Below are 27,042 nucleotides of genomic sequence, written 5' to 3'. Positions count from 1 at the left end.
TGTATGGATCTGTAAGTAGATGGCAGCAATAGACTGAGGCTCCCTGCCACCTTTATTAGGAACATTTTAGAAGGAAAGAATATAACCTAGAAACAATATTATCAGAAACTTTTATTTGTTGTGATTTTGAGCTTCACACAAATACTGAAATGAAGAGGAAAGTAGTTAAAATTTTCAATTTTCAGGTAGAATACAGAAACACATGAAAGATTTGGTTGTATTAACAGCCAGAGGGTGAAGCAATAGATCTGCTGTGGAAGGAAAACTGAGCATTTTTTAAAGAAAATAATAAATTACTTCTTTTTAAATTACATTCTATTCCATGTGTGCAGATGCATATTTTCTGTTGTTTCCCATTTTTCTATTTAGGAGGAACACACGGCAAAGGCAAGCTTGTCTGTTAAAATGGGCAAGAATGAGAGAGTAACTCTGAACTGAGACCCACATCAGAACTGTTTCAAAGTGAAACAGTATTTTTTTCCACTACCTTAAAAGAAGCAAAGCCAATCCCAAAACTACAGAATCCTATGGATAGATGGTGAGATAGCCAATCTAACTCCTAATTCTCATATTTACTAGGCTATTGTAAAATCCTGTGTTAACAGTTGAGTATCTATAGAAATTCATAGTTAGAGATCGCAGCAACTAGACAGAAATACATAGTTATTAATAGTTCAAAGCAAGGAAACAGCACAAATATCTTTTGTCTAACCAAGCTCAAAATATGCCAAGTGAATGAAACACACTGAGAACAGAACAAAACTTGTGTGTTCCCTATGTGTCACTCTATTCGGTCACTGCTTCTCTCTCTCCTTCATTTTATCAATGTAGCTCAGCACCTCTAGAATCCTTGTGCCAGCCAAACTCAGGTCCCTGGCTTCGGAAGGAAGGACAGCAATCCCGGGCCCGCCGCCAGCGCCCGCGGGCCGCGGCATCTCCCGCGCCGGGAGTTCGTGCCCTGCAGCGGTGCGGGACGGAGGGACCCCGGCGGGGCTGCGGGCGGCAGGGAGGGAGCCCCCGCAGCTGCACACCCGCAGGGGGTTACACTGTGTGCCCACATCCGCCTTCTCTACTTCTGCCACACAGCGCTCGGTCTGCGACCAAACATCGCTGCGGGTGACGCGTTCCCTCCCCAGGGCTTGGTGTGAGGAACTACCCTCAGATGGGGCAGCGTAGCTTTTATTTTCCGCCTCTGTGGCACCAGAAACAGAGTATTTCTCCTGAAGAACGTTTGCTACTCCTCTAGCCAAGCTACTGCAGGGCTGGAGAGGCACAGTTCTGGTGTGGGAGCTCTTGGGGACCTCTCTGCTTGCTGCGAGGTTGGCATCACGTGTCCTCAAGCACTGTTCATTCAGATATTTCTTCTTGTTGGCTGTGTCTTCCTCAGACTGTTCAAAAAGAATCATGTCATTGCAACTGTTTAAATAGTTCAGTAACTAAGGACTAAGTGAATGACTAACTAATAACTAAGTTCATGAAATAGACAAAAAGGCCAGAGCTGTCTGGTTTTGATTGTTTGTGGGGAGTTGTTTTCATTCTTTTGCCAAGGACATACAGCTTTTGGTGAAGAGAAGGTAAGCAAGGCAAACCTTCACTCTCACATGCAATTTATACTCTTACACCATGGTATTTTTCTGTTCAAAAATGGCTGAAAACACGCAGTGTGACAAATCCTTCTGCTTTACAGACATGTAATGTGAGGCAGCTATGCATCAAGGAAGAGCACAGAAGCTTGCTTAGCACTTTCCCATAGTCATGCTACTGTAATTCCACAAGGCCAGGCATTATCAAGAGGATAGACCACATGTCTATTAGACTACTTAGGAAAATTCATAGCCAGTAATTTCTAGTCCTCCTCATACATGAATGTGCCTTGTACAAAGCAAAAACCATAAATAAGATTCCAGCTACATCTACCCTTGCATTCAGATAGAGATATGATGCAAATGAAGCACTGCCAACCCACAAAGGTTGTGGGTCATACTCACTCTGTCAGAACTACAGCTCAAATAGCTCTCAGTCTGCCTTGGAGGGTAACTGTGAGACTGGCAGCTGAGTGGTGACTCCACATCTTGAAAAATAGATGAAAAAGAAAGGTTACTCACCAATAACTCCCCAAAAATCCAACTCTCAAGAGCATCGTGTAGAATTAAACATTACTATTTCTGATGCAGTTATAGGATACCGTTTAAAGAATAAGATTTTAACAGGGTCAATCTAGTTCTTAGCAATAGCCAGTTCTTCTCCTCTCAGGACAACTATCTTAACAGAGATTATGAGACAGCTGCCCCAAAGCCTCAGCTGTGCTGTTAATCAGCAGCTGCACCTGCAGCAGAACTGTGCCTACCCAAAGAAGGAAGGACTCTGCAAAGCAAAAGCTGTGAGAGAACACAGGAGACTCCATGTGTACACTGGCTGCCATACAAGTGTGTTCCTCTGGTAGGTCCCTGAGAGATCTGCTCTGAAATGCAGCCAGCACAGCTGACTCTAAAGCCACTGAGGAAGCAGAAAGGACATAGGATTGCCCTGTTGACTCCTCTCCCTCTGTCCACATGTGGAATGACAACATATGGTCTAATGGAAGAGAATATCTCTTCAAGGAAAAGCAAACACAGATAGTTCTTACTTACCTGATAATGTTAGTTGTCTTTTTACAGTGCTGTGTGTCAGAAACACAAGCCCTTAACAAATACAACATCTTAAAAAGATCATTCTCCCTGGCTTTAAAAGTAACTGTTTCAGTTTCACATGTAGCAAAAAGAAATTTAATAATAATGTATAAATGGAACTAACCTGTCTCCATGTCATGAAAATTTGAACTTACTCCAAGCTTAGACTCTTGTGCTGTTGTGAACTGTTAAAAAAGTGTTAATATTGAGGGTTCAGCAGGATCAGCATCTCTGGCTAAGAGAGGAACATTCAGTTTCTGTATTACATAAAGCAGTCAGTGCACTGTAACACAAATTATATTAAGAGGTATTTGTACCCCTGAGCATGCCATATGTACCTGGGTGAATTCCACAGGCAAAACACCTAAAAGACTTTTCATATGTACACTGGCACAAAGTTCCTTTATAATTCTTAAGCATCCTGCATATAATGTGTGGGCACTACCTGCAGAATCTGATCCTCAGGGTTGATGGGTAACTTACACAATGTATTTCAAGCATTAGCTGAGGTGTGAATCAAGCCATGTGACTTGTGGACCTGAAAGGCCTGTCTATTTGAACCACTTCACTAGAAGCAATTCTTTCTGAATTTCTTATATAAACCAAGATGGCAAAGAAGCTTCCACAGAAGTTAATTCAGTAAGCTATATTCAGTTTATAACTCTTGTAGATATTCCTTCTCCATCTGAAAAGAATGGTACAAACAGCAGGTTTGACAAAAAAAATGTTTCTTTAAAATATTACCACTTCAAATCCAAAGAGCTGGTTCTGTCTCCAGGCTGTTCCTTTCACAGACTTGTCATCACTGAGGAATGCAAACACAAAGTTCTCTGTTAAGTGATTTTTCCTCTAGTATTTTTATTTTCTTTCTGAGTTAAAGTCCTCACTGGTGACTTTTTGGTCTTCAATTTTTATTTTATCTTCAGTAACCATAAAATGCTATCTGTTTTTCATAAAACTTCATTTCTGTTGAAATGCAAAATGGAATGAGAGACATGACAGAAGATGGTGCTGTTTTGCAAAATGAAAGATGTTATGTATCAGAGTCTCTGAAAAACACATCTGTTGTAAAACAGGAGGCACTCCCATATTCTTACCTTAGCCCAGGGAAGACACTGACTTCCTCTGTAGCCAGTGGAATGAGACAGTGTCTTTTAGGGGGGAAGACAGAGCAAAATCTTAATTTCAGGAGCTCAAACCTGTCCCATGAAGAAGTCTCTCTCTGTGCTTATTAAAGGCAGATGAACAATGGTATAAAGGGCTTACCTGTGCATAAGTTTATCCACATTATACACTACTATTTTCACTGGGAAAACTTGAGTCCTTGGTATTACTGTTTAGAATTATACCTTCCTATCCTTTTGGCAGGATTTCTTCAATTCAGAAGGTCTCTGCAGTTATCAATAGTTAATACATTGATAATTTCCATGACACTCACCATTTTTTTCTTGAACAAATCTGCACATTCTTCTTCAAGTTAATCTGCTGGCCATGGTGATAACCAAAGGTCTCTAAAATAAAAAAAGTAAACCTTGATTTTAAAATGCAATACAATAAATGCAATTTGAAAATAAAGTTTTCTGTCAAGTTTTTAAAATCATTTAAATAATTGAATTTAAAATTAAGTGATTGCATTCTGAAGATTCATGGCGTGTCTTCAGCCAGGGCAGACACATCATCAGTTATAAGAACACAGGTATTTAAAAGGAGAATAAAACCCACAATGTGTGTCCTTAAAATATCGATACGCACCAATTTGTTCAAGGTTTGCACATTTTTCTTTATTTTCACAGGGTATGAAGTAGCTCTGTCCCTCATGAGAGTTCTGCAGGTGGATTTCCCTGTATCTTGCACTTGAGTCATTGCTGCTTTTAGGGAAAACATGTTCTGGAGCTGTGAAAATGCCTTCAAGGTGTCTGTCTACTGAACTTTTCTTTGCATTGACAGCAGGATAAGCCTTTCTAGTGTCAAAATTTCTGTCAGTAATTTGATTTCTAACTTCAGAATGAATGACAAAAATGTCAGTGCTGCTTTGGTTAACAAAAAGATTAAAATGTTTTGTGGAAGGATTGCTCTGGACTGGTTGGCTCTCATCTTCAAACAGCGCCAGAAAGGAACAACCACTTCCAGCCTGGGGAGCTTTCAGTTCTGCAGTTTCTTTCACAAAATCAAATATTGGTGCTTTTATTCCTTCACAATTTTCTAATTCATTTCTGGTCATTATGACTGTTTTTTTCGTGGCAGAATTCCTATGGTCCAGCCTAGAGGTGGGGGATGAGGTTGAGATGGGATAGAAAATAAAGAAACATTTCAGTTAGGACACAAATAAGCAAAATACTGACTGTTAACATTCGTTTTGGTTCTAAATGTGCATTATTTCAACCGAAAAAGTATGTATTTAATTGTATTTTATTTTTACTTTATAGTGAGATTGATTTCAAAGGGATTCCATTTTGTAATATCTCCAAACACACCAAGCCATGGAGCACATCCTCTCGGGTGTGCTTTATAAAAGCAGCCACAGCATGTCACTGCTGCTCCACTAGCTGACCAAAGGCAGCCACTTCGGGGAGGGAAAAAAGTTTAAAAAAAACAACCCAACACACAAGCAAAACGACAACAACAAAATGAAAACCACAATTTAAAAAAAAAAAAAAAAGAAAAAAGAGGAAGACAGTTTCTTCTGCTCATAAAACTAGTTTGTTCTTCAAGACTACAGTTCTCCTCTGTACTGAAAACCCATAATAAGCTCTGTGTACTGCTTAATTCCTAGTCTCTCTAGCAAGTGACTTCCATTGGTACATGAGATCAGTAATCCTGACTCAGCACAGTATTTTTCTATTCCACTGTCAGGAGGCCAGTCAGATATTTTATTTGGCCCATACTTCCCTACCCACTTCTGAGAGTAGTGGCTTTGAAGACGTTATCACGTGAACATGACAGGCATGGGAGTTATCACACTTTCACTTCCTTGGCTTTCATCTAACAGTTTAACAGGGTTTTTTCCAGGCTGGGTCTGGTGACTGATATTTCAGAAACTGAGCAAAAAATTGAGTCTTCTGAAGCACAGAGAATTGGCAAAGAGGGACATTCAAAAATGCCCTTAACTTCAAAAAGTTTAGAGCAATGTTGTCAATGGTACTTGAAAACTGAAATGTAGTACAGAAAACTCTTACTGTAGAAAAATTCTGTCATGTTTTGTTCAGCAAATGCTTGGAAATGGATAAAGATTCTATGGAACTCCAATGAAGTAGTTTCCTCTACTTACAGAAGCCTCTATAGAACAGTTTTAAAAGGCTAAACACAATATATTTTGTTCCTTGAGAAAGTTGGACAGATATATGTGGGGAAAGTAAAACTGTTTTGTGAAGCAATTCAGAGGCCCTTCTTAACTCCAGCTGAACATTTTGTAATGCAAAGTAAAAGCTAAGAGTAGATGAGGAAATAAGACATGTAAAATTTTTAGTTAATATTTAATAATAACCATGATGTGTCACAGCTCTCAGAATTATGCACATTGATTACATCATCAGTATGTTACAGTAATCAATTTTATAAGTTTACACTCTGCTTTTTGCACAGTGAAAGAAACTCCTGTCACAAAAGAACTGCCACCTCTTGAGGTGTAAGAATTTATGGCTACAGTGGAGGAAGAAACCCAAGGACAATACAAAGAAATGCATTTGAAGAACAGTTGGAAAGGAGATGCTGTTAGTGAGCCATGAATAGGTAGAAGACAAGAGGAGGTGCCATAAGTGGATGAGTGCAGGCCTGATGGCCATGGGAGAAATGAAAGGGGAGGTGTAGGTGAGATAAGTTTATGTAGGGCTTTAATGTAAAAATATTAATTGGAAATTTGCCCAGATATAGAGCAAGGTGTATGTTTAAGTTTCACTGGAGAAAACCAGGAGAAGCTACAAGAAGAGTACAAGCAGAGCTGGCTAAGACTGGAAACTGATATGTCTTGTTATCACGTGGCCAGTGAGATAATCAGTTACTTAACTCCCCAAGCAAACAAGCAGTAGGTACTTCAGGATCAGCAAAATATTATATGGCCTTTTTATGGCTGTCTCCAGCCAAAGCTAGAGACTGACAGGAACTTTCAACCAGATGGCAGACCCATAGAATAAAAGGGGTAAAGAAAGATTAGCCATGTACAACCCATAGATCCAAGGGAAGAGCCCCAGGAAAGAAAATTATATAAAATGTTCAGTGCAAAGAGTCTGGCCCTAAACCATCTGTGATTAGAAATATTTTTTATCAATGCATACAAAAAGAAATATATTCTTGATTTCTATCCATTCTGTTTTTAAAAAAGGTGTATATTCTTTAAAAGTATTATTGAAACCATTGTAGGGGAAAAAAGGATTACATATGAAAGAAAAGGAAAGCAAATGCTTTGTTCCTGGAATCCCAAGTACAAACAATGCAGGTGGAGGTGCTCAACTGCTACTGCAGTTGCCATCAGAAAGGCACTTGTAACAGTGACCAGAACTATGAGATCTGCGGCAGCCTCCCCCCCCCCTCCTGGCCTCGCAGTAAATTTTTGTTATCATTCAAGGAGAATTCAGTAACACCAACAGGTTTGTGACATGGTAAAAAATTGATCAGGGTTCCAAGTGCCTTCCCAAAATTTAGATCTTGCTGCCTTTCAGCAAATTTAAATACCTTTGTATGTCTAGTCATTCGATTTGACTTCAATTTCTATTTGAAAAGCACCAAAAATCAGTGAAAAAATCAAGTAGGAATAAGCTTCAGATATTCTTAGTATTTTTCTCAATGAAACTTGACTGTTATTGCTTCTTTAATGTAAAACAATTTCCTACCTATGAAATGGCTCAAACAGTTCCTGAGGGACTGTATCACACTTCCCGAAAATATGCTGGCTTGGAGGTTTTGTATTCCAGGGCTCTCGATCAAAACTATTTCCTGGCTGAGGAAACAGCAGAAGTTTTCAAACTCTGAATATACATAATGGTTATAGTCTTTAAAACTTTAAACTTGGGTTGGCAAATAATATACATATTTTTGCATTATTTTTACTTCTTTTTGTCTTTACAGTGGAAGCCCAAGCCTCCTTACAACTCAGCTGAGTTCTGTGTAGCTCATACTTTTCCATATTTGCATATCAATGTTAGTGTGCCAAATGTCCTTTTCGGATCCCATCTTTTCTTAGTATGAACAAGCTTGATAGATTGTAACAAGCTGAAGATCCACTGAAGATGGCATAACCATAGAAAACTTCACCTGGAAAGAACCTCAAGAGTTATGCAGTCCAACCTGCTCAAAGCAGGACCAGCTTCAAGGTTAGGCCAGGTTGCTCAGTATTGTCCAGGACAACCACCTGTTGGATGGCCTCTTCCTCTGCTTAGCTACTGTTGTGGCTATTCTTTTCCTATACAAACCAAATTTCCGTTGTTGAAACTTGTGACTTTTACTTCTTGCCATGTCACTGTGTACCTCTGGCTCTGTCCTGTCTGTAATTCTGTTTACACCTTGGAAGGCAGTGGTTAGCTCACCCCACATCCAGGAATGTGGGTCTTTCCCAGGGTGTGAAGGCTCTCTTTGTTCAGTCCCTTCATACTCACCACATGCTCCAATCCCCCAACAATTTGTGTGGCCCTTCATTGGTCTTGCTACAATTTGCTGATCTCTCTCATGTACTGGAGGTCTCAAAACTGGACACAGTATCTCAGATGTGTTTTCACATGTGCTGCTCAGAGGGAAATAATCACTTGCCTTTGACTGATGGTGGTGCTTTTTCTAGGAGCTGGTCGAGGGAGGTGATTCTGCCCCTCTACTCTACCCCTGTGAGACCCCACCTGAAGAGGCATGGGGCCTCCAACAGAAGAAGGATGTGGACCTGCTGGAGTAGGTCCAGAGGAGGGCCACAAGGATGACCAAAGGGCTGGAGAACCTCTCCTATGAAGACAGATTGAGATAGTTGGGTTGTTCAGCCTGGAGAAGCAAAGTCTCTTGGGAGACCTTGTAACAACTTTCCAGTACCCAAAGGGAATACAAGAGAGCTGGAGAGGGAGTTTTCACACGAGCGTGTAGCAATAGGACCAGGAGTAATGGCTTTAAACCAAAAGAATGTAGGTTCAGATGAGATATTAATAAAGAATGCTTTTCTGTGAGAGTGGTGAGGCATGGGATGCCCCACCCTTGGAAGTGTTCAAGATCATGTTGGATGAGGCTTTGAGCAACCTGGTCTAGTGGAAAGTGTGCCTGCCCATGGCAGAGGCTTTGGAACTGGATGATTCTTAAAGTCTCTTCCAACCCAAACCATTCTCTGATTATTGACCTGTTGCCAAGTAGATTTTAGCCAACAGACGACTACTTTGAGTATGATGGTAACAAGCAGTTTATTACTCATCTTATTGTCTGTTCATCTGATTCATACCTCCCCATTTTGGCTATTAGGATTCCATGGGAAGCCTTGTCAAAAGCCTTCCTCAAGTCAAGGTAATTAACACCTGCTGTTCTCCCAAATTCACTGAGCTACTAATTTCATCACAGAAAGCAACTGGGTCCACCAGGCACAGTATGGCCTTGGAAAGTCTGATGGCTGTTCCCAGACACTTTCTTTTTCTTCATGTACCCTGGAATTGGCTCTGGGAGCTTAGCTCCTTAATCCTTCCAGGGACAGAGGTGAGATGATACTTCCCTAGATCATGCTTACATTTTTGCAGTTGAACACAATATGTATTTCTTGACACTGGAAAGATTTCCTGTTCACCAGTCTTACAAAGACAATAAATATCCATCCTGCAGTGATGTCACCCAGATCCCTCAATATACTTGGATGGACTCTGTCCAGTCTCATGTATTCTTTATGTCCAGGTTACTATGGATTCTCTAACTTTTTCCTTCACTACTGTTTTGTACCACTCTTGCCCACCTTCTGATTCAGATTGAAGATGAGCCAGAGAGCAGAACTTGTCTCAAAAATCTGAAGCAAAGTAGGCTTTGAGTGCTTCAGACTTTTCCATGTCTTCTGTCACTGTGTCTCACCTCTGCTTGGCATTTTCCTTGGTTTCCTTTCTTTGATAACACACCTATAGAAGTCCTCCTTGCTGTCCTGCTCACCCATTGTGATTTTCAGCTCTGACCACCTTAATGCCACCCCTCCAAGCTCAGGGGATGCTTCTGTGTTCTTCCTGGGTTGCCCATCTCTCCTTCTACCCTTCCTCTTTGCATATGAGCTCAGTCAGGCCTCCAGAACCTATTAATTCTCTTGTACACTGAGGTGGAGTATCCTTGGGTTTTGAAAACATTTTTTCTTGGGATCCTCTGTTCTTCAGGTCAGATCCTTGTGTGTTTCTACCTACTTATTTCCTGAACAACCCAGCATCTCCCTTTCTGATGCCCTTGAAGCCCTTCTTCACTTATCTCAGGACTTCATAATACCACTGGTGATACATATAGAATTTGTTTTATTATTCCCAATGAATAATGTATTTTCTAAAAAATTAAGCATATTGTATTTGCTATTGCTTTTCTCCGGATGATTCTTTCAAGAATCCCAAAGTTAACCAAAAGAAAAAAATAGTAATATGCATCAGAACAAATAACTTTCAACTGTTACTTAAATGTAATGAGTTAAACAGCAGGTTTTCCCCAATCCTTTTATAGCATTAAGAATATTGTAAGAACTATGTTATTCACATTGCAAAATTAAAAATTAGGTCATGAGATCATGTCAGATCATATGAGACCCAGTTACACTGAATGTATGTTTAAGAGATTGTATTTATAATTATAATACATTTCAGCTTTCTTTAACCAATTTTACAAGCAGGAAACAAAAGAAAGCCAGCAGGATATGACCAATTCTCTTTCTGCAGATACCAGCAATACTGAGAGTTCAGTGAACAAAAGCTCAAGTTAAGCTTATTTCAGAATAATCAGAACAATAAAGGAAATATATAGGTATGTATGGGATATTCATTGCCACCAGCCTACAAGAGATGTTAATTCGTAGTTATCTTCACTATTACACTGTATCTACACACAAAAAAATGAAAGTTAGTTTAAAATAATTCTGTGGAAGGAAAATATGAACCAAACCTGGTTTTGCAGCTTCTCTTCATAGGTCTGTTCATAAATGTTGCCCATTAATTTAGGATTGAAATTTTCTTCTGAAAGCTGTGTGCAGTTAGAAGACTGAAAACCAGAAGAGGACAATGAACAAGCACTAAAACCTCTTGCTCTTTTGTCTTCCTGTTCCGTATTAGAGCCAACATACGCTTGTTCTGTTACTTGTGACATCTAGACAAGACATAGCAAACAGACATTTCATTTATCTAAAACTGTTTTGATTTAAGCAGAAGGTTCAAAGCAATCAAGCCTTTCTATATATTTTACATCTCTGCACATATACCTCAAGGAAGAGAAAATTTTCATGTATTCTAATATGACTTTTTTGTCAAAAACATAAGGCAATAAAAGTTTATCTCAGGGAAACATGTAAGTACCTACTTAATTTGAAGCATGCACACAAATGTCCCAAGGAGAGATGGGTATAAATACACTTTTAGCTTTAGATGTGTAGGTAAATGATCTGCTGAATTGGTTCTTAAGTAGTAACATGAAAAATACTCAACTCCATTGAGGAGAGCTCCAGCCTGTTGTGATACAAACAATGCTATGTCAAGCCGATCAGAACACAAGGAGAAATTTGAAGGCAAAACTCATGAAATGTGACTGTATCCTCAGCTACATGGGAGTAGTGCACAGACTACTCATGGAGGGCAAAACTTTGCACATTAATTGCACAAAGGTTTTGTACCACAAAATAGCAAGTTTCTGGAAACTGAAAATTATGAATTTTATAGCCTTTCTGCTTACTAAAGTAGAAAAATTTTAATTACTTAAACTGGATGTACTTCAACTTATGAAGATGTTAAAAATGGTTCTCTGTAACATACAGGCCTTAGACCGTAATTTTTTCACAGAATCGCAGAATATGCTGAGTTGGAAGAGACCCACAAGGATCATCTAGTCCAACCCTTAGCCCTGCATAGGACCATTCCCAAAGTCACACCATGTGCCTGAGAGAGTCATCCAAAAGGTTTCTTGAACTCAGGTTTGGTGCTGTAACCACTTCCATGGGGAGCCTGTTTCAGTGCCCAACCACCCTGTGGGCCAAGAACGTTTTTCTAATATCGAACCAAAACCTCCACTGACACAACATCAGGCCATTCCCTTGAGTCCTATCACTGGTCCCTACAGAGGAGACCAGTGCCTGCCCCTCTTCTTCCCTGCACAAAGAAGTTGTAATTGCAATGAGATGTCCCCTCAGTCTCCTCTTCTTCAGGCGGAACAGAGCGAGTACCCTCAGCCACTCCGCAAGGCCCTTCACCATCTTCACAGCCCTCCTTTGGACACTCTCTAATGGCTTAATATTTTTCTTGTATTGTGATGCCCAAAACTGCACACAATATTCAAGGTGAGGCTGCCCCAGTGCAGAGCAGAGTGGGACAAGCCCCTCCCTCGCCTGGCTGGTGATGCTGTGCCTGATGTTCCCAGGACAGGGTAGGCCCTCCTGGCTGCCAGGGCACTGCTGACTCACATTCAGCTTGCCATCAACAAGGACCCCCAAGTCCCTTCCCACGGCACTGCTTTCCAGCATCTTATTCCCCAGTCTGTATTTACATCCAGGGTTGCCCCATCCCAGGTGCAGGATCCAGCACTTTCCCTTGTTGAACTTCCTATGGCTGATGACTGCCCAGTCCTTTAATTTGTCAAGGAGTCTCTGCGGGGCCTCCCTGTCTCTGAGGGAGTTAACAGCTCCTCCCAGTTCTGTGTTGTCTGCACACTTGCTTAGTATCCCTTCCAGTCCTGTGTCCAAGTTGTTTGTGAAGATGTTGAAGAGCACAGGTCCCAGGATGGAGCGCTGTGGAACCCCATTAGTGACAGATCTCCAGTCTGATGTTATCCCATTCACTATAACCCTCTGTGCTCGATGTGTGAGCCAACTGCTCGCCCACCACATGATGTGTTTATCCATCTGTATGCTGGACATTTTGTCCAGAAGGATATGATGAGAGACAGTATCAAAAGCTTTACTGAAATCCAAAATTATTACATCAATTGGCTCCCCTTATCAACTAGATGGGTTACCAGGTCACAAAAGGAAATCAGGTTTGATAAGCAGGACTTTCCTCTCATGAAGCAATGCTGGCTGTGACCAGTGACTGCACTGGCATTCAGGTGTTTTTCAATATCTCCCAGAATAATCCTCTCCATAACTTTACCAGGCACTGAGATGAGACTGACAGGCCTGTAGTTTCCAGGGTCCTCCTTGTCCTTCTTGAAAATCAGGACAAGGTTTGCCAGCTTGCAGTCAGCTGGGACCTCTCCAAATTCCCAAGACTGCTCAAAATTCATCAAGAGAGGTTTTGCAATGACATCAGCCAGCTCTTTGATCCATACATTAAATTAGCTTTCTGTGTGTGCACACTGCATTATCACATGTTTTGATAAACTGATGTAAATTTGTCTACACAGGTGGAAATTGCAGAGAAACACAGCTATCATTTTGATCACTATTTCTGGACACACTAAATCTGAAATACATCTTCTCTGGCTTCACAAAACTGATGAAAAAGGGTCATAAAGGAAGGCTGACTGAATGTCATCTCCAAAAAAAGTAGTGGCAGCTCAAGGGGATCTTGGCTGAAACACATTAGACAGCTAAAATGTTCACCTATAATAAGTAATTCTTCCTGACTCGAAAGAAAGGGACTTGAAACATTAGAAAAACATCTGTCTTTCTAACTCTAGGAAAATGTGTTTTGGCAATGTGAATCCACCAATAACACACAGAACAATATTGTGCATCTTTTTCCTCAGAGTTTTATCTGATATGAACAGTGGGATCCATGCAGGTGTATAACCAAGCAAATGTGAGTAACCTAAACTAGATATCTTCCAACAGACTTACCGATTTTTACTTTGTAAGCAACAGTGTAATGGGTCACAAAAAACCCCAAATTCCACACAGAGAATGTTATTCACTGTAACCTCAGTGAGTGTACGAACTTCCCAGTTCTATCCACTCAGACTTCCACTTCAGTTTCTCTTAAAGACACACTTCTGTTTATGCTCCTATATTCCATCAGTTCACATTTCTGCATAATTTTTTAATTTACCTACTGTTGGCCTTGGTCTCTTTTCCATAATCTCTGTCCTTCATGACTAGCTAACAAAACAGATATTCTGAAATAATTTGGAAAACGCCTAAAACAAGATGAGCCTCTCAAGAAATACATAAGCAATAGCAGGAACAATATAAAATGTGACTGGAAAATAATATATCAAAATTGTATTAAAGAGGAAGACTTTATGTGTTTCACTACAAATGAGATTTGGTCACTCTTTGAAAAATAACTTACAAATACAGTAATTGTTGCACATTTGTGGTTTTATATCATAAGAACAATGAACCTACATTATGCTGGTATTTTACTTTCTCTGAGAGATGCTGTCTTCTGCTGTCCAATATCTGCTTTTGTACCCTAATAAAATGAATAAAAACAGCCTATGAAATACAAGATAAAAGATCTATAGATTAAAATATTCTGCATAATAATTCCAAAATAATTTAGGAATATTTTTCCATACATCTTACAAAGCCATGATTGGTAAGCAGTTAAGAGCAGGCTGTGTGTGACTCAGTCACTTTAGGGTGTCTGAAGCTGGACGGGAAAGCAGTGTAAGTGGATAATGATGTTTGAATAGCCTGCTTCTCAGGACAGACAGAGTGCAGGTACCTGACATTAGTAAAAACACATGACCTTTTTCTTTTAAGTCTCCCAGCTTCAGGTGCAGTTTAGTAAGGGTATCACTGGAATGCCAGGAGTGATTGTGAAACTTCTCTGTTTACAATGGTATGTTTATGGTTTCTTAACACCCCAAATATAAGACCATCATGAAATACCTGTTCCAGGACTTCATTATAGCATAACTATTGCCTATTTTATACAATTACCTGTTCTGGAGAACATCTAAGTTTGACTTATATTGTGTAGGTGGGTGTGACGTGGGAAGCTTTAAATTGTGTCCCCTAACAAGTGTTTTTACATCTTCAGTGATATCCACATGGACTGGCTTATTCATGTTCTCTGCAATGAAAGTATTCAGAATGTCAGCATTGGGCTTGGAGAAAGTTTTGAGGTTCCTGAATTTTCATTAGAGTACAAACTCCATTGTTTTAGATCTTTTCTAATTGATTTAAAGCCATACTTTTTGCTTTTTTTGTTACTAGCAATGCAAAAACTGTTGTAAATGACACAATGGTATAAAATAATTTACTGTCAGCTGCTGTGTATGGGCAGCCTCTGTTGTGCTCCTTAGTCTCCTTCTACTTTTTCTCAGCATAGGACAACACATTTTCCACAATCTGGTTTATGAATATGTCACAGAGAATAAGAATCACAGAGTCACAGGATCATTTTAGGTTGGAGAAGTCCTTTAAAATCATTGAGTCCAACCATTAACCCTGCACTGCCAAATCCACCACTGAACAAAGCCCCTAAGCACCACATCTGGAGGTAAACAGTAGGATTCAAGTTGTAGTGATGTTTCTTTAGAAGTTTAATTGTAGATTTTAAGAAAGGTAATCTGGGTAGAACTGACAGGATTGTTCCAAATGCCCTCAAAGTTATGAAAAGGAAGTGGATTACAAATGGATCCATTCAATGACAAAGGGAAAAAGAAATGGATGTAGGATAAAATTAATGACTGGAAAATGAGGAAGGTGTGCAAGTGTATGTTCCAAACATTAACCCTGTCCTGGCCGGAACCAGGACAGTGTACAAGACTTTAAAGGTGCCAAGGCAGTAGCCAAGGTTACTTGATTCATCTTATGCCTTTACTTTTTATTTAGTCATATTTTTTGTATTTATCTACATTTTTTTTTAAATAAAACAACACTTATTCGAGCAATAAATTATAAAGTGGCAGAACAAGAACTAAAATAACAGCAGTAACAGTTAAGAATAACTGATTCTGAGAAGTCAGAACACTGTTACCCAAAACTCACCAGGGTTGTCTTTTTTCGTTGTTACCTGGTTAACCAAATACAGGTTAAGAAGATCTAAACTGGTCGCTGAACTTTTAGGAGACGATACTTCCAAAAGCTTCATCTTTGATTTAAGTTTCTTTTTTTCAAAGTATTCCTTAATATTTTAAAGGAGAGAATAAGTTTTTGACAGAAGTTTCAACAACACACCAGGAATACAGATATTTCTTTTGAAGTTAGCAAGCAAGACTTAGTGAACAATTCCTAATAATAAAATCACATGATTAAGTATCTCTGAATCCTCACATCCTATGAGCAGTTAATTTATTTTTATTGCCTCAAAAAAGACTGCAAGTGTAATTTGGTCATAGTCACAGTAAATCACTGATGCCAAAAAGTTAGTCTTTAAACACTCATTTCTCAAACTTTATGAACAATCACTAAAAACATTTCTTTAAAATAAAAGATACTAAATGAGGCAAGGAAAAAGTCTTTAAAAAATCTCAACTTGTCCTTTTTAGGCAACTTAGAAGATAGCAGGCAAATAAATTAACAAGATTATATATACCAGATGTGCCATCTATAATTACACAAAGAGTTAATTGTCTTCCTTGACAAAGAAAATAGTGACAAAAAAAAAGGTAAAGAAGAAAAATCTCTAAGATTGGGACTTCAGAAAGACTTTTTGTTACGAGGAATAAAAGGAGACATAACTTACACTTTGAATGTATCAGGCAGATAATTCTGGAAAATTTAGGAAACAAAAACCTCCATTTTGTAGAGACTATTAATAACCATCCTAAAATCACTAGCATCAAGTACAACAGATGAATAAATAAAACCAGTAAGATTTATTTTTTTCTAACTGCAAGAAGGATATTGAAAACTGAAGACTATGCCAAAACAAAAATAGCATTTGCTTTTCTTCTGAAACATAATTCCTTTTGTGATCACAGGTTACATGTAACTAATACACCAAACATGTTCACTGGTAACTAATTTTCAGCATAACTTATTATTATCTTTAGCTTTCTATGCTGATATCATCTATGGAAAATATCTGTTCTAGAGTTAAGAAGAATATCTTCAGTAAGGTAAAATCAGCTTGTGTACAAATCAATACTTCAAAATTCATATTACTTTGGGGTCCACACCCCTAAAATGTATCCACCTCCCTTCCATGTCCCACATATTTTCTTCCCATCAACTCTAAATTACTAAATTACTAATAATTGTGTAATAGTAATTACAAAATTACCACTGTCTTTAGTAATTTAGTACTACATTACTAAAAAAATCCTGTCTTGGATCCTTTCCTGATTTCCTCCTCCACTGAAGCAAATTACAGAGTAGCAACATGAATTATGTGGCTTAGATCAGTAATCCCTGAGCAAAGAGATATTTTGAGATCTCATGGGCCTCCAAGGAACTGGGAAAGTGATGAGGAAAACAAGTTGCTGATTAGTCACACATTCCCTTATGTAAAGGTTTTCATCTCAGTGATTGTCTCCATACAGTCTGCCTGTTTTTCCTACTCCTCTGAATGCCTGTGCACCTGCTCTGGGCATTGGGATCCGGCTTCAGTGGTGGAGCCTCCCTATTCCCTATGCTGGCTCTTTCTTCCCTGCTGCTCAGAAGGAAACCAACTTCCCTTACTATGGTTATAACCACTTCTCTTACTGTTTTCTTTCTCTTTAATGCCTAAAATGTCTTCTGCCAGGGATAAGTTTGATTTTCTTATTTCGCTTTCAGATTCAAAATACAAATAATCTGGCCTACTTTTGCAAATGCCAGATAAAGTACTGCAATGACTCCAACATCCTTTTATCCAGCCCAGAAGAATAGCTGTGTGTGTGTGTGTGTGTGTGTGTGTGTGTGTGTGTGTGTGTGTGTGTGAGGCCAGCTGACCATGTGGTTGTCATTGTGAGGCTTCAAGCAATCCCATGTGTCAGCACATACCAACGGAATAGGGTAACAGAAGTAATTCAATAAAACTTAAATTGTGCACATTTATTCATTCACACCCTCTCCAGCTCCCTCCTCTTCCCACTGGAATTCAGTGTAGTAAACCTTGAACAAGACTTTTGCCCTTAAAGTCAGGTAAACACATTACAACTGTTGAGTTAGTTTTGAATGTGACTCCAAATGCTTTGGAAGTATTACCTAAGTGAATCCACTAAACCATTTATTTAACAACATAAAATCCAAGGTAGCTGAAACTGTTTACCTTTTGCTTTCTTCTTTCCTGCTTTAATATGATTCTGCTCCTAAAAATGCAAATAATTATTAATTGCAACAGTGTAATCTTGAGTCATGGCTTGAATTTCTCATCAATGGTATTGAGAATTTAGGACAAAAATACATTATATTATGTTTTATGTTATGTTACGTTATGTTATGTTGCATTATGTGTTATATCATGTTATGTTCTGTTATGTCATGTTATAATGGATCAAATCTTCAGGTAGTTAAGTCAAGGTATCTCTGTTGAATCCACCTTAACTGATCTTGGTTTACTCAGGTAAAGATAGGACCACATTGTATATTAGGCTACCAAATATATTGAACATGAAAAAAGAAAATAGAAAAAGCTTTTAGTCATTTGACTTGTAATGCAACATTTCATCAATTTGTGATTTCTTAAAAAGTCTTTGTTAATATATTATTTTTGCCTAATTTTCTTTGTCATGCTGCAACACAGTTACAAAAGCATATTAGCAAAAAACCCAAAGGGGCACTACACAAGCTTTTACCTTCTTGGACTTTACAGAATATTGTGGACTTTTTGTTAAAAAAAGCACTACAAGTTGCTGGGTTTTGTGCACTTTAGGAGACAGTTATACCTTAAACTCCAAATCTTACTTTTAAAATATAGCCTTAAATGAATTTCAATGAATTGCCTACAGGACATGGTGCATAAAACTGGAGGTCATGGTCAGTGCTGTGAGCAGGCTGAGCATGCCTGCAGTCCTTGAGTCAGTAAGATTAGGACTTTTTTGGGGGATTAGAAATATGGAGTGTCCCACTGGAATTATTGTTTTTTTCTTTTCCTGTTCCTAAAGTTAGAACAAACTTTCTGAACATGTGCACAGAACATTCACCCTTGCAGTGGTGAGAAGCCCCAGTAATGGGAAGTTTTTCTAACACTTGAAATGCAAATCCCAAACTCCCCAAGGAACCCTGGCAGACACTGCCAGCAGCAGCGACCAGCAGGTTGGTGTCTGTTTGCTCAGTCTGTGCAATACTCCTACACGCTGTGCTTCCTTACAGGGGGTATGACAGACAGGCCTTTAGGACAAAGTTGGGGTTGGTGTTTTGGGGTTTTTTTAATCAAACTGCAGCTCTCCCTTCCCTCTGGTTCACAGGGAAGACTTTCAGAAATCCCATTTTGCTAGGAAGACTTCGAGATGGGTAAGGCATTCTTTTAGTTTGATTCTGCGTAGAGTCAGGACAATTATAAAGCTGTGTTTAGCAACACTGATTCCCAGTGGCTGAAAAAAATCTGTGGAGTTTACATTTCTAGTAGACAGGCAGATGGCACACCACCTAAAGAAACTGAATGTTATCCTTTTTTTTTCCCTAGCATTGCAACTCAGTTTGTGATAATTTAGTATTTCAGCATTTCATTGACTCTCAATACCTGTGCATCTTTTCCCCCAAATGGTAACCACCGCTGTTTGTGAGGATGTGAGGAAAGACCTCACCTGGGCCCTGCCTGTGGAGAAACAAGGGGGCCCAAACACGACCCCTGTGCCTGGGGCGGGAGGGCCCCTGTGCCCCTCACACAGCTGGGCCCGGCAGGGGGCTCCAAAACACCCTGCAGGGCTGCTGGTCTGTGAGTGACACTGGGGCTGTCACCAACACCATGGCTGGGCCCGTTCTGTGAGTGGACACCAGGGCTGTCACACACCCCATGACTGTAACACACCCCCGGACTGTCACACACACCAAGGTTGTCACACACCACACATGGCTGTCACACACCCCATGACTGTCACACACACCCCTCATGGTTGTCACACACACCCGTCATGCCTGTCACACACCCCACAGCTGTCACACACTCCACAGCTGTCACACATCCCAGGGCTGTCACACACCCCACAGCTGTCTGACACACTCCCCTCCTATGGCTGTCACACACCCTATGGCTGTCACACACAGCCCACAGTTGTCACACACCCCCCATGGCTGTCACACACACTCCCCCCCTATCGCTGTCACACACACCCTATGGCTGTCACACACAGCCCACAGTTGTCACACACACCCCACAGCTGTCACACACCCCTCTCATGGCTGTCACACACAGCCCACAGCTGTCACGCACACTCCTCCCCTATGGCTGTCACACACCACATGGCTGTCACACACTAGGGCTGTCTCACACGCCCAGCCTGTGAGCGGACACTGCACAGCACTGCGCCCTTTCTTTGAGCCTGTGAGGAGCGTCACTCACCGGCTGCCCCCGACCCAGTTCATGTTGCGGTGCCGGGAGGGTGGGAGCGCTGCGGGGTGTGCGGGGCCGGCTGCGGGCCCGGGGCCGCCACAGGGCCGGGCTGCAGCCCCGGCGGGCTCGGGGCCCTCCCGCAGGGCCTCCTCCCCCAGGGCAGCTACTCTCCTGCCCCCAGCCCGGCAGGGAAGGGAGAGAGGGTGGTGCGGGACAGAGAGCCAAGAGGGAAGGAGAGGACCAAGCTGATGGCGAGGAGACGATGCTGTGGCTGCTGCCGCCCTCCCTGTACCCGCGGCGTTCCACACAGGCTGCCGCAGCCACTGCCCTTTGCAAGGGGGTCATGGACCTCCTGCCCTCCCAAGGGCACCGATTTGTCTTTCAGGGCCAGCTTGTCTGATGTAGATATACAAGATCTTTTTCAGAACAGTTTTTCAGCTTCCTTCACTTGAGCCTTCCTCTCTGATACGCTTCTTCATTATCAGATCTTATGTATGTATGTATGGCAAGGCTTCATGAAGGAAGATTTGGGAAGGGCTCTCCCCACGTGGGTGTGCAGTGGATATTTTAGGTGAGGCTCAGTGTGCACAGAACTGGCCCCACCGTTTAACTCCTCAGGTTCATCTGCCATGGCTGAGCAAGCTTGGACGGTGACAGTGAAGTCCTCAGGACTAGAACCTACAGCCCCCAGTATTCCCAGGAGGTATCCCATCCAAGGACTAACCAGGGCTGACCCTGCTTGGCTTCCAAGATCTGACGGGACTGGGCGTCAGGGAGGAATTGAACTGCCTTATGAGATCTTATACTCACCAAAGACAGTGAGAGAGAAACAAAGAGAATTCTTTCCCAGAAATTTCTTAGAACTAACTGCAAATGATTCTCATATTCCTCAAAGAATTTTCCATTTCCCAGCAAGGGTCCTCCTCTAGTGCTCATTGTAACAAAAGAAGGGATTACCAAACAGATGAACATGTAGTAAAAAAAAAGACAAACCAAACCCAAACTGGGGTTTCTTACAGTTTAGTTTATATATTTTACAACATTACTAAATTTTTTAATGTTGATTTAACATATTTTAACTTTTTTTGTTTGATCTTCGTATCTAGCATTAGGTAACTAAATCCATCTGTAGAAAACTACATAAAAGATGCAGAGTAACTGAAATGCTTTTGAATCTCTGTCCAGGGTGAGGATTTCTGGTACTTTTAAAGACCAAGATACACTTATTTAGGTCCCTAAATAATGACCTAATTATCTAATGCTATGAATGCACAGCTAAAGAAAGCTTGACTCTGTTCAAAGTGGAAGTTTTATTTTGGCAAATGCAGTGCTTAAACTTTGTTTGCAGAGTTGCATGGCCTTCTTCCAGTCGAGGCTCTGTGCCCATTCCCTTCCTCGAGAGAACAGCTCATGGAGAAATAAAGCAACACTACCCTTGTAGTGTTTTACACTAACCTGGTTAATGGTTTTGCCCTAGAAGAGTTCTTTTTAAAAGATGGCTGTGATATTGAAGAGTCATGATAGAGCTTGAGGAGGTTTAAAACAGAAGACGAAACTTGATTTAAAAATAAAGTTTACTCTTTTAAAAGTAGTTCCTCTTGAAAGACAGATCTCTCTTCCAATTAATTTAATGAAAAGTCCTTCCCCTATTCACCTTTAAAGGATGTAGAGACAGTAAATAGCAGAGAGGCTAAATAGTTTCCAAACACAGCAAACTGGCCAGCTGAGAGAAAAGCACCTAATCTGCCTGGGTCGAAATTCAGTGTCCAGCTGGGAAGAACATGGGATTGGATCTACATGGCAAACCACCAGCCAGGACAGTACCACTGACAACAGCAGGTTGACACATTGCTATATGAAGCAGATGCCATTCTCAGGTGGTATTATTTAGAGGAAATAATTTTTCACTGAATGAACCCTCAAGACTAGGTGCAGTCCTTGGCTTGATGGAGAAAAATGCACAAGATCTGTTTCAGAATCTCATGCTGAAAACCCCACTTTATGAAAACAGTATTTATATAAGCATTAAGACCAAAGAATCCTCTGTAGACGTGCTAAACTCTAGTAAGGGAACAATGTCAGTCTTGTTAAAAACAAATTAGGAGAGGGAAGTAGAAGAATTAAATCCTTACATGTGGCTAGGAAAAAGCTGAAGAATACCAGACTTGAAAGAAAGGGACAGTCTGAACCATAGCAAAAAGCTGTGCTGCATTCAAAAGAAGGTAACAGTACAGTTAGACAGGGCTTAAAGAATTTGTGAAACAACTAGGCAACGGAACCAAATCACTAAATCATTCTTCTTCACATCAACCAGGAGCAAAAGCCTGCTAGAAAGTCTAAGGGGCCAGTTGATGGCCAAGGTACAACATGAGTGCTCAGAAGAGACATGGATGTTGCAGGAAAGGTAAGTTAGGCTTTTTGCACCAATATTCATTGATGAGGAAACTAGGGAAAGGACCATGTAAAACTCAATTTTGGAGTAATTTTGGAGACTACAAGGTAGCAAATATGACACAATTTTAAGAAATAATAATTCTGTGGGAATCCAGAAAGCCTACTGGTGCATAAAAAATAGCAGGAACCATAATATAGGTCAACATGTGAAAAGCCAGCACAGCTTCTGCAGATGGAAGCTGCTGCCTCATAAACACGTAGAAAAGAGTGAATGCTGCAATCTTGATGGATTTCATAAAGACTGTTGGCAATATCTGTTATTAAAGGTTTTGAAAAAACTATGAAGCCACAAAAGGGAAGATCCTGACACTGACTAAAATGCAAAAGGGAGGGAAACGAATATTTAGTCCTTACACTCAAGGGCTGGTGGCTGATATGGAATAGAGGCTGACAAACTCCTGAGTGGTATGGGGCAGTTGGGGGGCGAGGCAAGAGGGGGAGAGAGTGAGGAAGAGAGGAAGAGTGAGGTCCATTGTAGAATGCCCTCCAGAACAGGCATAGATGGCCATAAAGTGGAGCTTGTGGGAGCTAGGGGCAAATCAAGATGAAAGGAGTGGTTCTTCACATGTGATATGGTAGATTTGAGGAACTGCTTGACATAAGATGTTATTATTTATGTAAGAGTTTACATGATTTCAAGAGACTGGGCAATTACTTTTAAGAGTGGAATATTTAACAGAAAAATCTCTCACTGTCACAACATTCTCACAGCTTAAAATGGCCAGAGGTTGTGAGTATGAAGCTGCAGGAGGGAGGCAGCATCACACATAATTGCAATTCTTTTTTTATTTGGGTATCCGCTTAGAGTTACTGTTAGAGGCAGACTACTGTGGTTGGTGGAGCACTGGCCTGAACCAGTTTGCTTCTTCTTAATAGTTAGAAGTCTCTCAAGTAAGAGTGGATAAATAAACTGCAGTAGATGGTCTTTGTGTCGTCATACTCACCAACTGCAAACTCTCAAATAAATTCCTGAGGTGTGACGAAAGGATGGCAGCAGATCATGTGTTTGGGGTGCATGAGTAGAACAGATGATTTTTCTGGATTTATTCCTGCCTGCACTTTCGTAGAGTAGAACACTGGCTCTGCAGCAGGCAGTGCTAGTATCACCATTGCTTAACTGATACCAGCTACATTTTACCACTTATACCTGTACTATTGCACTTGGCATGTAGCTTGTTTAAAGTGCTTACAATGCACTTGAGCAAGGGTTTAATAAGGCAGCATTAGCATCTCTTCAGATGATCTGAGAATAGAAACCTTAATTAGAAAGCGATTTAAAGAAAACCTGAAAAACATTTGTAACATATTTGAGACTGCTGAAGGCATAAAAGAGACACATGCTGGTTCAGCTGAATTATCTGTATGGAATAAGTTTAACAAGAAAGAGAAACATGTCTAAAAAACCAGGTATTAGAGTTTTTAAGTATTTAAGTCTAAATACTAAAAGTGTAATTCTTTGTCTGAGATTCTAACTTGCCAGTTTACTGTGGTTGGAGCAGCTGACATTGACCTTTTCTATCCTTGGCTTTTTCCCTCTCCCTCTCTCTTTCTAAAGGGAGAACAACTTGTTTGCACTTCTTTCTAGAACTTGAGTCTATCTAGAATCCCAGTGTTCTTAGAAGTCAGAACTGTTTGTAATTGGTTTGCTATTGACCCATCAGACAGATTACTCAAATCCCTTAGGGATAAATTATCAGAACATACAAGTCACACAGGGCTGAAATTCACAGCAGCAAGTGTGCATCTCCCTAAAGACAGAGTAAGGAAAAGAGGACTCCTGCTGCAGGAATGCCACCCATTTACACCATTTCTGTGATACCTACACTCAGAAGCCAAACAACAGAATAGGAGCCCACTTTCCTCTCTCCTCTCTTGCCATAACACACCTCTGGCTATTCTGGGTACCCCACAGTCCCATTAGGACCAAAAGAGTTGGAATCAACTGATTGGTAGGATCAGGCCAGTTTCACCACAGTGACACTTCTTCAATGAGCTTCTGCATCTGTGATGTTAAAACTGAAGCTCCTTGCTTGGCTTAGTGCTCCAGATCCTAAAGGAATTACAGTGTCTGGATACTCTACTGAGGTACACAAATATAGCCAATAACTTCTCTAAACCAGGCTGAAGAGGCAGATAATTTCTGCTGATACAAATGTGAAATCAAAGGTCAGGCTATCTTATCACCCTTTTCAGATAAAAACATCAAATTTGTCATTGGTGTGCCCTGATATTGCAAACTCAGTCTGTGGGTGTATTTCTGTACTTATGTAAGTGATGACATTAAAGTAAACAGAAACTTTGGAAGTACTTCCGAGTAAGGCAATTACTTGAATAACGGCTTGCATGTTCATCCTCTGCTGAATCTGGCTCAAACTGAATCCTCCTATTCCCATACCACTATGCAAATACACAGCTCAAAATTAGAGAAAAAAATAGATGTTCCCAGCTCACATATTACAGTACATCATATTTTAGGCATTATTTACAGTTCAGTATTAATATTTGAAAACAACAAGCACTGTGTGGATTTATGTTATGTGTTTTATACATACTCAGCCACACAGAAGCTGCTATGTACTATATACACAACCTACACATATTTAAATGTAAGATCCCAAATAGCAAGGATTCAAAATGCATCATATATATCTATTTTTTCAGTACTTTTTTAATTTTTATGTCTTCATGGCAAAGTGGATAACTCCATAAGCAGCAATGAAATTCTAGTTTACTGCAGACTCACATAACAGCTACTGGACCCTCCATCAGAATCATATAAAAGATCAGGGAAATGGCCTTTTGCTTTAAAAATTGCATGTTTTACTTTTTAAAAACATGGAATCAAAAGGCAGAAAAAAATGATCATTGAGTAAGGCTGATTGAAATATCTTGCATAACAGCCTGACATTCCAATTCTGCTACCTCCATTGCAACCACAGAACTATGCAAGGATGAAGTGCTGGTGTGGGCGCCAGTGGGCATGAAAGAGAAGAGAAAAAAAAGAGACATCAGTTGCCATGATTACACTCTAGTTCCCACATATTCAAACATTCATGGACTTTGGTCACCCTAATACTCATTGCTGCCATTTCTTTTTCCTCCACAGTTATCAGTTCCCATATACAAGTTATTTTAATGTGTTTGATGAAAAAATAACCATGTAACCAAAAAACCAATCACTTGGCACTAAAAATCATAAATCATAGAATTGATTGGGTTGGAAAAGACCTCCAAGGTCATCAAGTCGAACCCTTGGTCCAACTCCAGTCTATTTACTAGATCATGGCACTCAGTGCCACATCCAGTCTCAGTTTAAAATCCTCCAGGGATGGTGAATCCACCACCTCTCTGGGCAGGCCATTCCAATGCCTGATTACTCACTCTGGAAAGAATTCTTTTCTGATATGCAACTTAAATTTCCCCTGGCAGAGCTTAAGCCCGTGCCCCCTTGTCCTATTGCTGAGTGCCTGTGTTTCTCCTTAAGAGAGAATAAACCCCCCAAACATTCTGTTTCAGATATCAACATCCCTCCAATCCCCGCGCTTCAATTACTCAAATGTATATGACTGCACTTACCTACAAAAGTTTATGATAAAGTCAATAGAAAATGTGTAGACAACTGAACACTGTAGCAATACTACTGCTGTTTTGGTAATATTTTTTCAGTAATATTGTGAAATTTTATTATGACTAAATGTAGTAAAATTGCTGCCTTCAGCACTAAAAAATAAAAAAATCTAACACCTAAGGCCATGCTCCACAAAGAGGAGTTTGTGCATGGATTACCGAGGACTGTGGCAGAGCAAAACTCTCGAGACAGCAAGAACTGAAGAAAGGGAGTATTTAAAACAACCATTTAGGCTTTTCTTCATCCTTTCAAAAGAAGGAAATACATTCCTTTTATTGAAACATTGCATAGTCAGATTTGCTTCACTTAAATGTTCCCACAGATCTGACTGTGGGGTGTAAGTCTGCACTAACCACCAAGTCACCAGACATTTCAGTCATCCAGGATCTTGCAAAGTGAAAGGTCAGCAGACACGCAGAACAGAAAGAGATCTGTGAACTTTCCCCTTTGTAAGAAAATGCTAGAGTAATGGAATATCACAAATAACTGTGGTTTGGCAAAATCTAAGAGTATGCTGTGGTAAACACAGGCCAGAAAGGGAAGTATGCAACTGGACATCATGATAAAAAAAATATCAAAGCCTAAGTAAAGCAATTTCTTAGCCAGTGTACCTTGTGTCTTTGTGCACTGAAAAACCTTCCTATTTTACTGAAAAAAAACAATCTGCAGGGAAATCAGGCCTACCTACCAACTGAACATTAGCTGTACTGCACTAGGTCACATTTTGACATTTTCTTACCTTTGAGTGGTGTATTTCAAAAAAATAAAAAGCTAGGACACCTGTCCAGATCTCTAGCCTGTCCTCACTTGTAAA

At 40.3% G+C, this 27,042-nt stretch overlaps 1 protein-coding gene across 1 annotated transcript; it reads right to left on the bottom strand.

Moving 5' to 3' along the window:
- Positions 1 to 126: 126 nt before the first annotated feature.
- Positions 127 to 15,820, bottom strand: REDIC1 (regulator of DNA class I crossover intermediates 1). Its single transcript, XM_071552606.1, has 11 exons — positions 15,718 to 15,820; positions 14,665 to 14,797; positions 14,125 to 14,191; positions 10,740 to 10,940; positions 7,496 to 7,602; positions 4,422 to 4,930; positions 4,108 to 4,180; positions 3,414 to 3,474; positions 2,794 to 2,854; positions 1,989 to 2,071; positions 127 to 1,388 (listed from the first exon to the last, which is right to left on the bottom strand). The coding sequence occupies exons 1-11, from the start codon at positions 15,818 to 15,820 to the stop codon at positions 795 to 797; spliced, it is 1,992 nt and encodes a 663-aa protein (XP_071408707.1). The 3' UTR covers positions 127 to 794.
- Between the last annotated feature and the right edge of the window lie 11,222 nt (positions 15,821 to 27,042).

Source organism: Pithys albifrons, chromosome 3, assembly GCF_047495875.1.
Source record: "Pithys albifrons albifrons isolate INPA30051 chromosome 3, PitAlb_v1, whole genome shotgun sequence".
NCBI classification, from domain to species: Eukaryota; Metazoa; Chordata; class Aves; order Passeriformes; family Thamnophilidae; genus Pithys; species Pithys albifrons.
Note: the sequence above shows the minus strand (reverse complement) of the source record. Positions and strands in the feature narration are given on the sequence as shown.

What these genes read in the sequence shown, in the direction of transcription:
- REDIC1 (XM_071552606.1), bottom strand. Translation starts at nt 15,820, where the DNA reads ATGAAGCTTTTGGAAGTATCGTCTCCTAAAAGTTCAGCGACCAGTTTA. An exon ending in AAGTAAAATACCAGCATAAT is followed by an intron (nt 10,941 to 14,124) that starts GTAGGTTCATTG and finishes TGTCTTGTCTAG; the next exon opens with ATGTCACAAGTAACAGAACA. An exon ending in TGAGCTGTAGTTCTGACAGA is followed by an intron (nt 1,389 to 1,988) that starts GTGAGTATGACC and finishes CTTTTTGAACAG; the next exon opens with TCTGAGGAAGACACAGCCAA.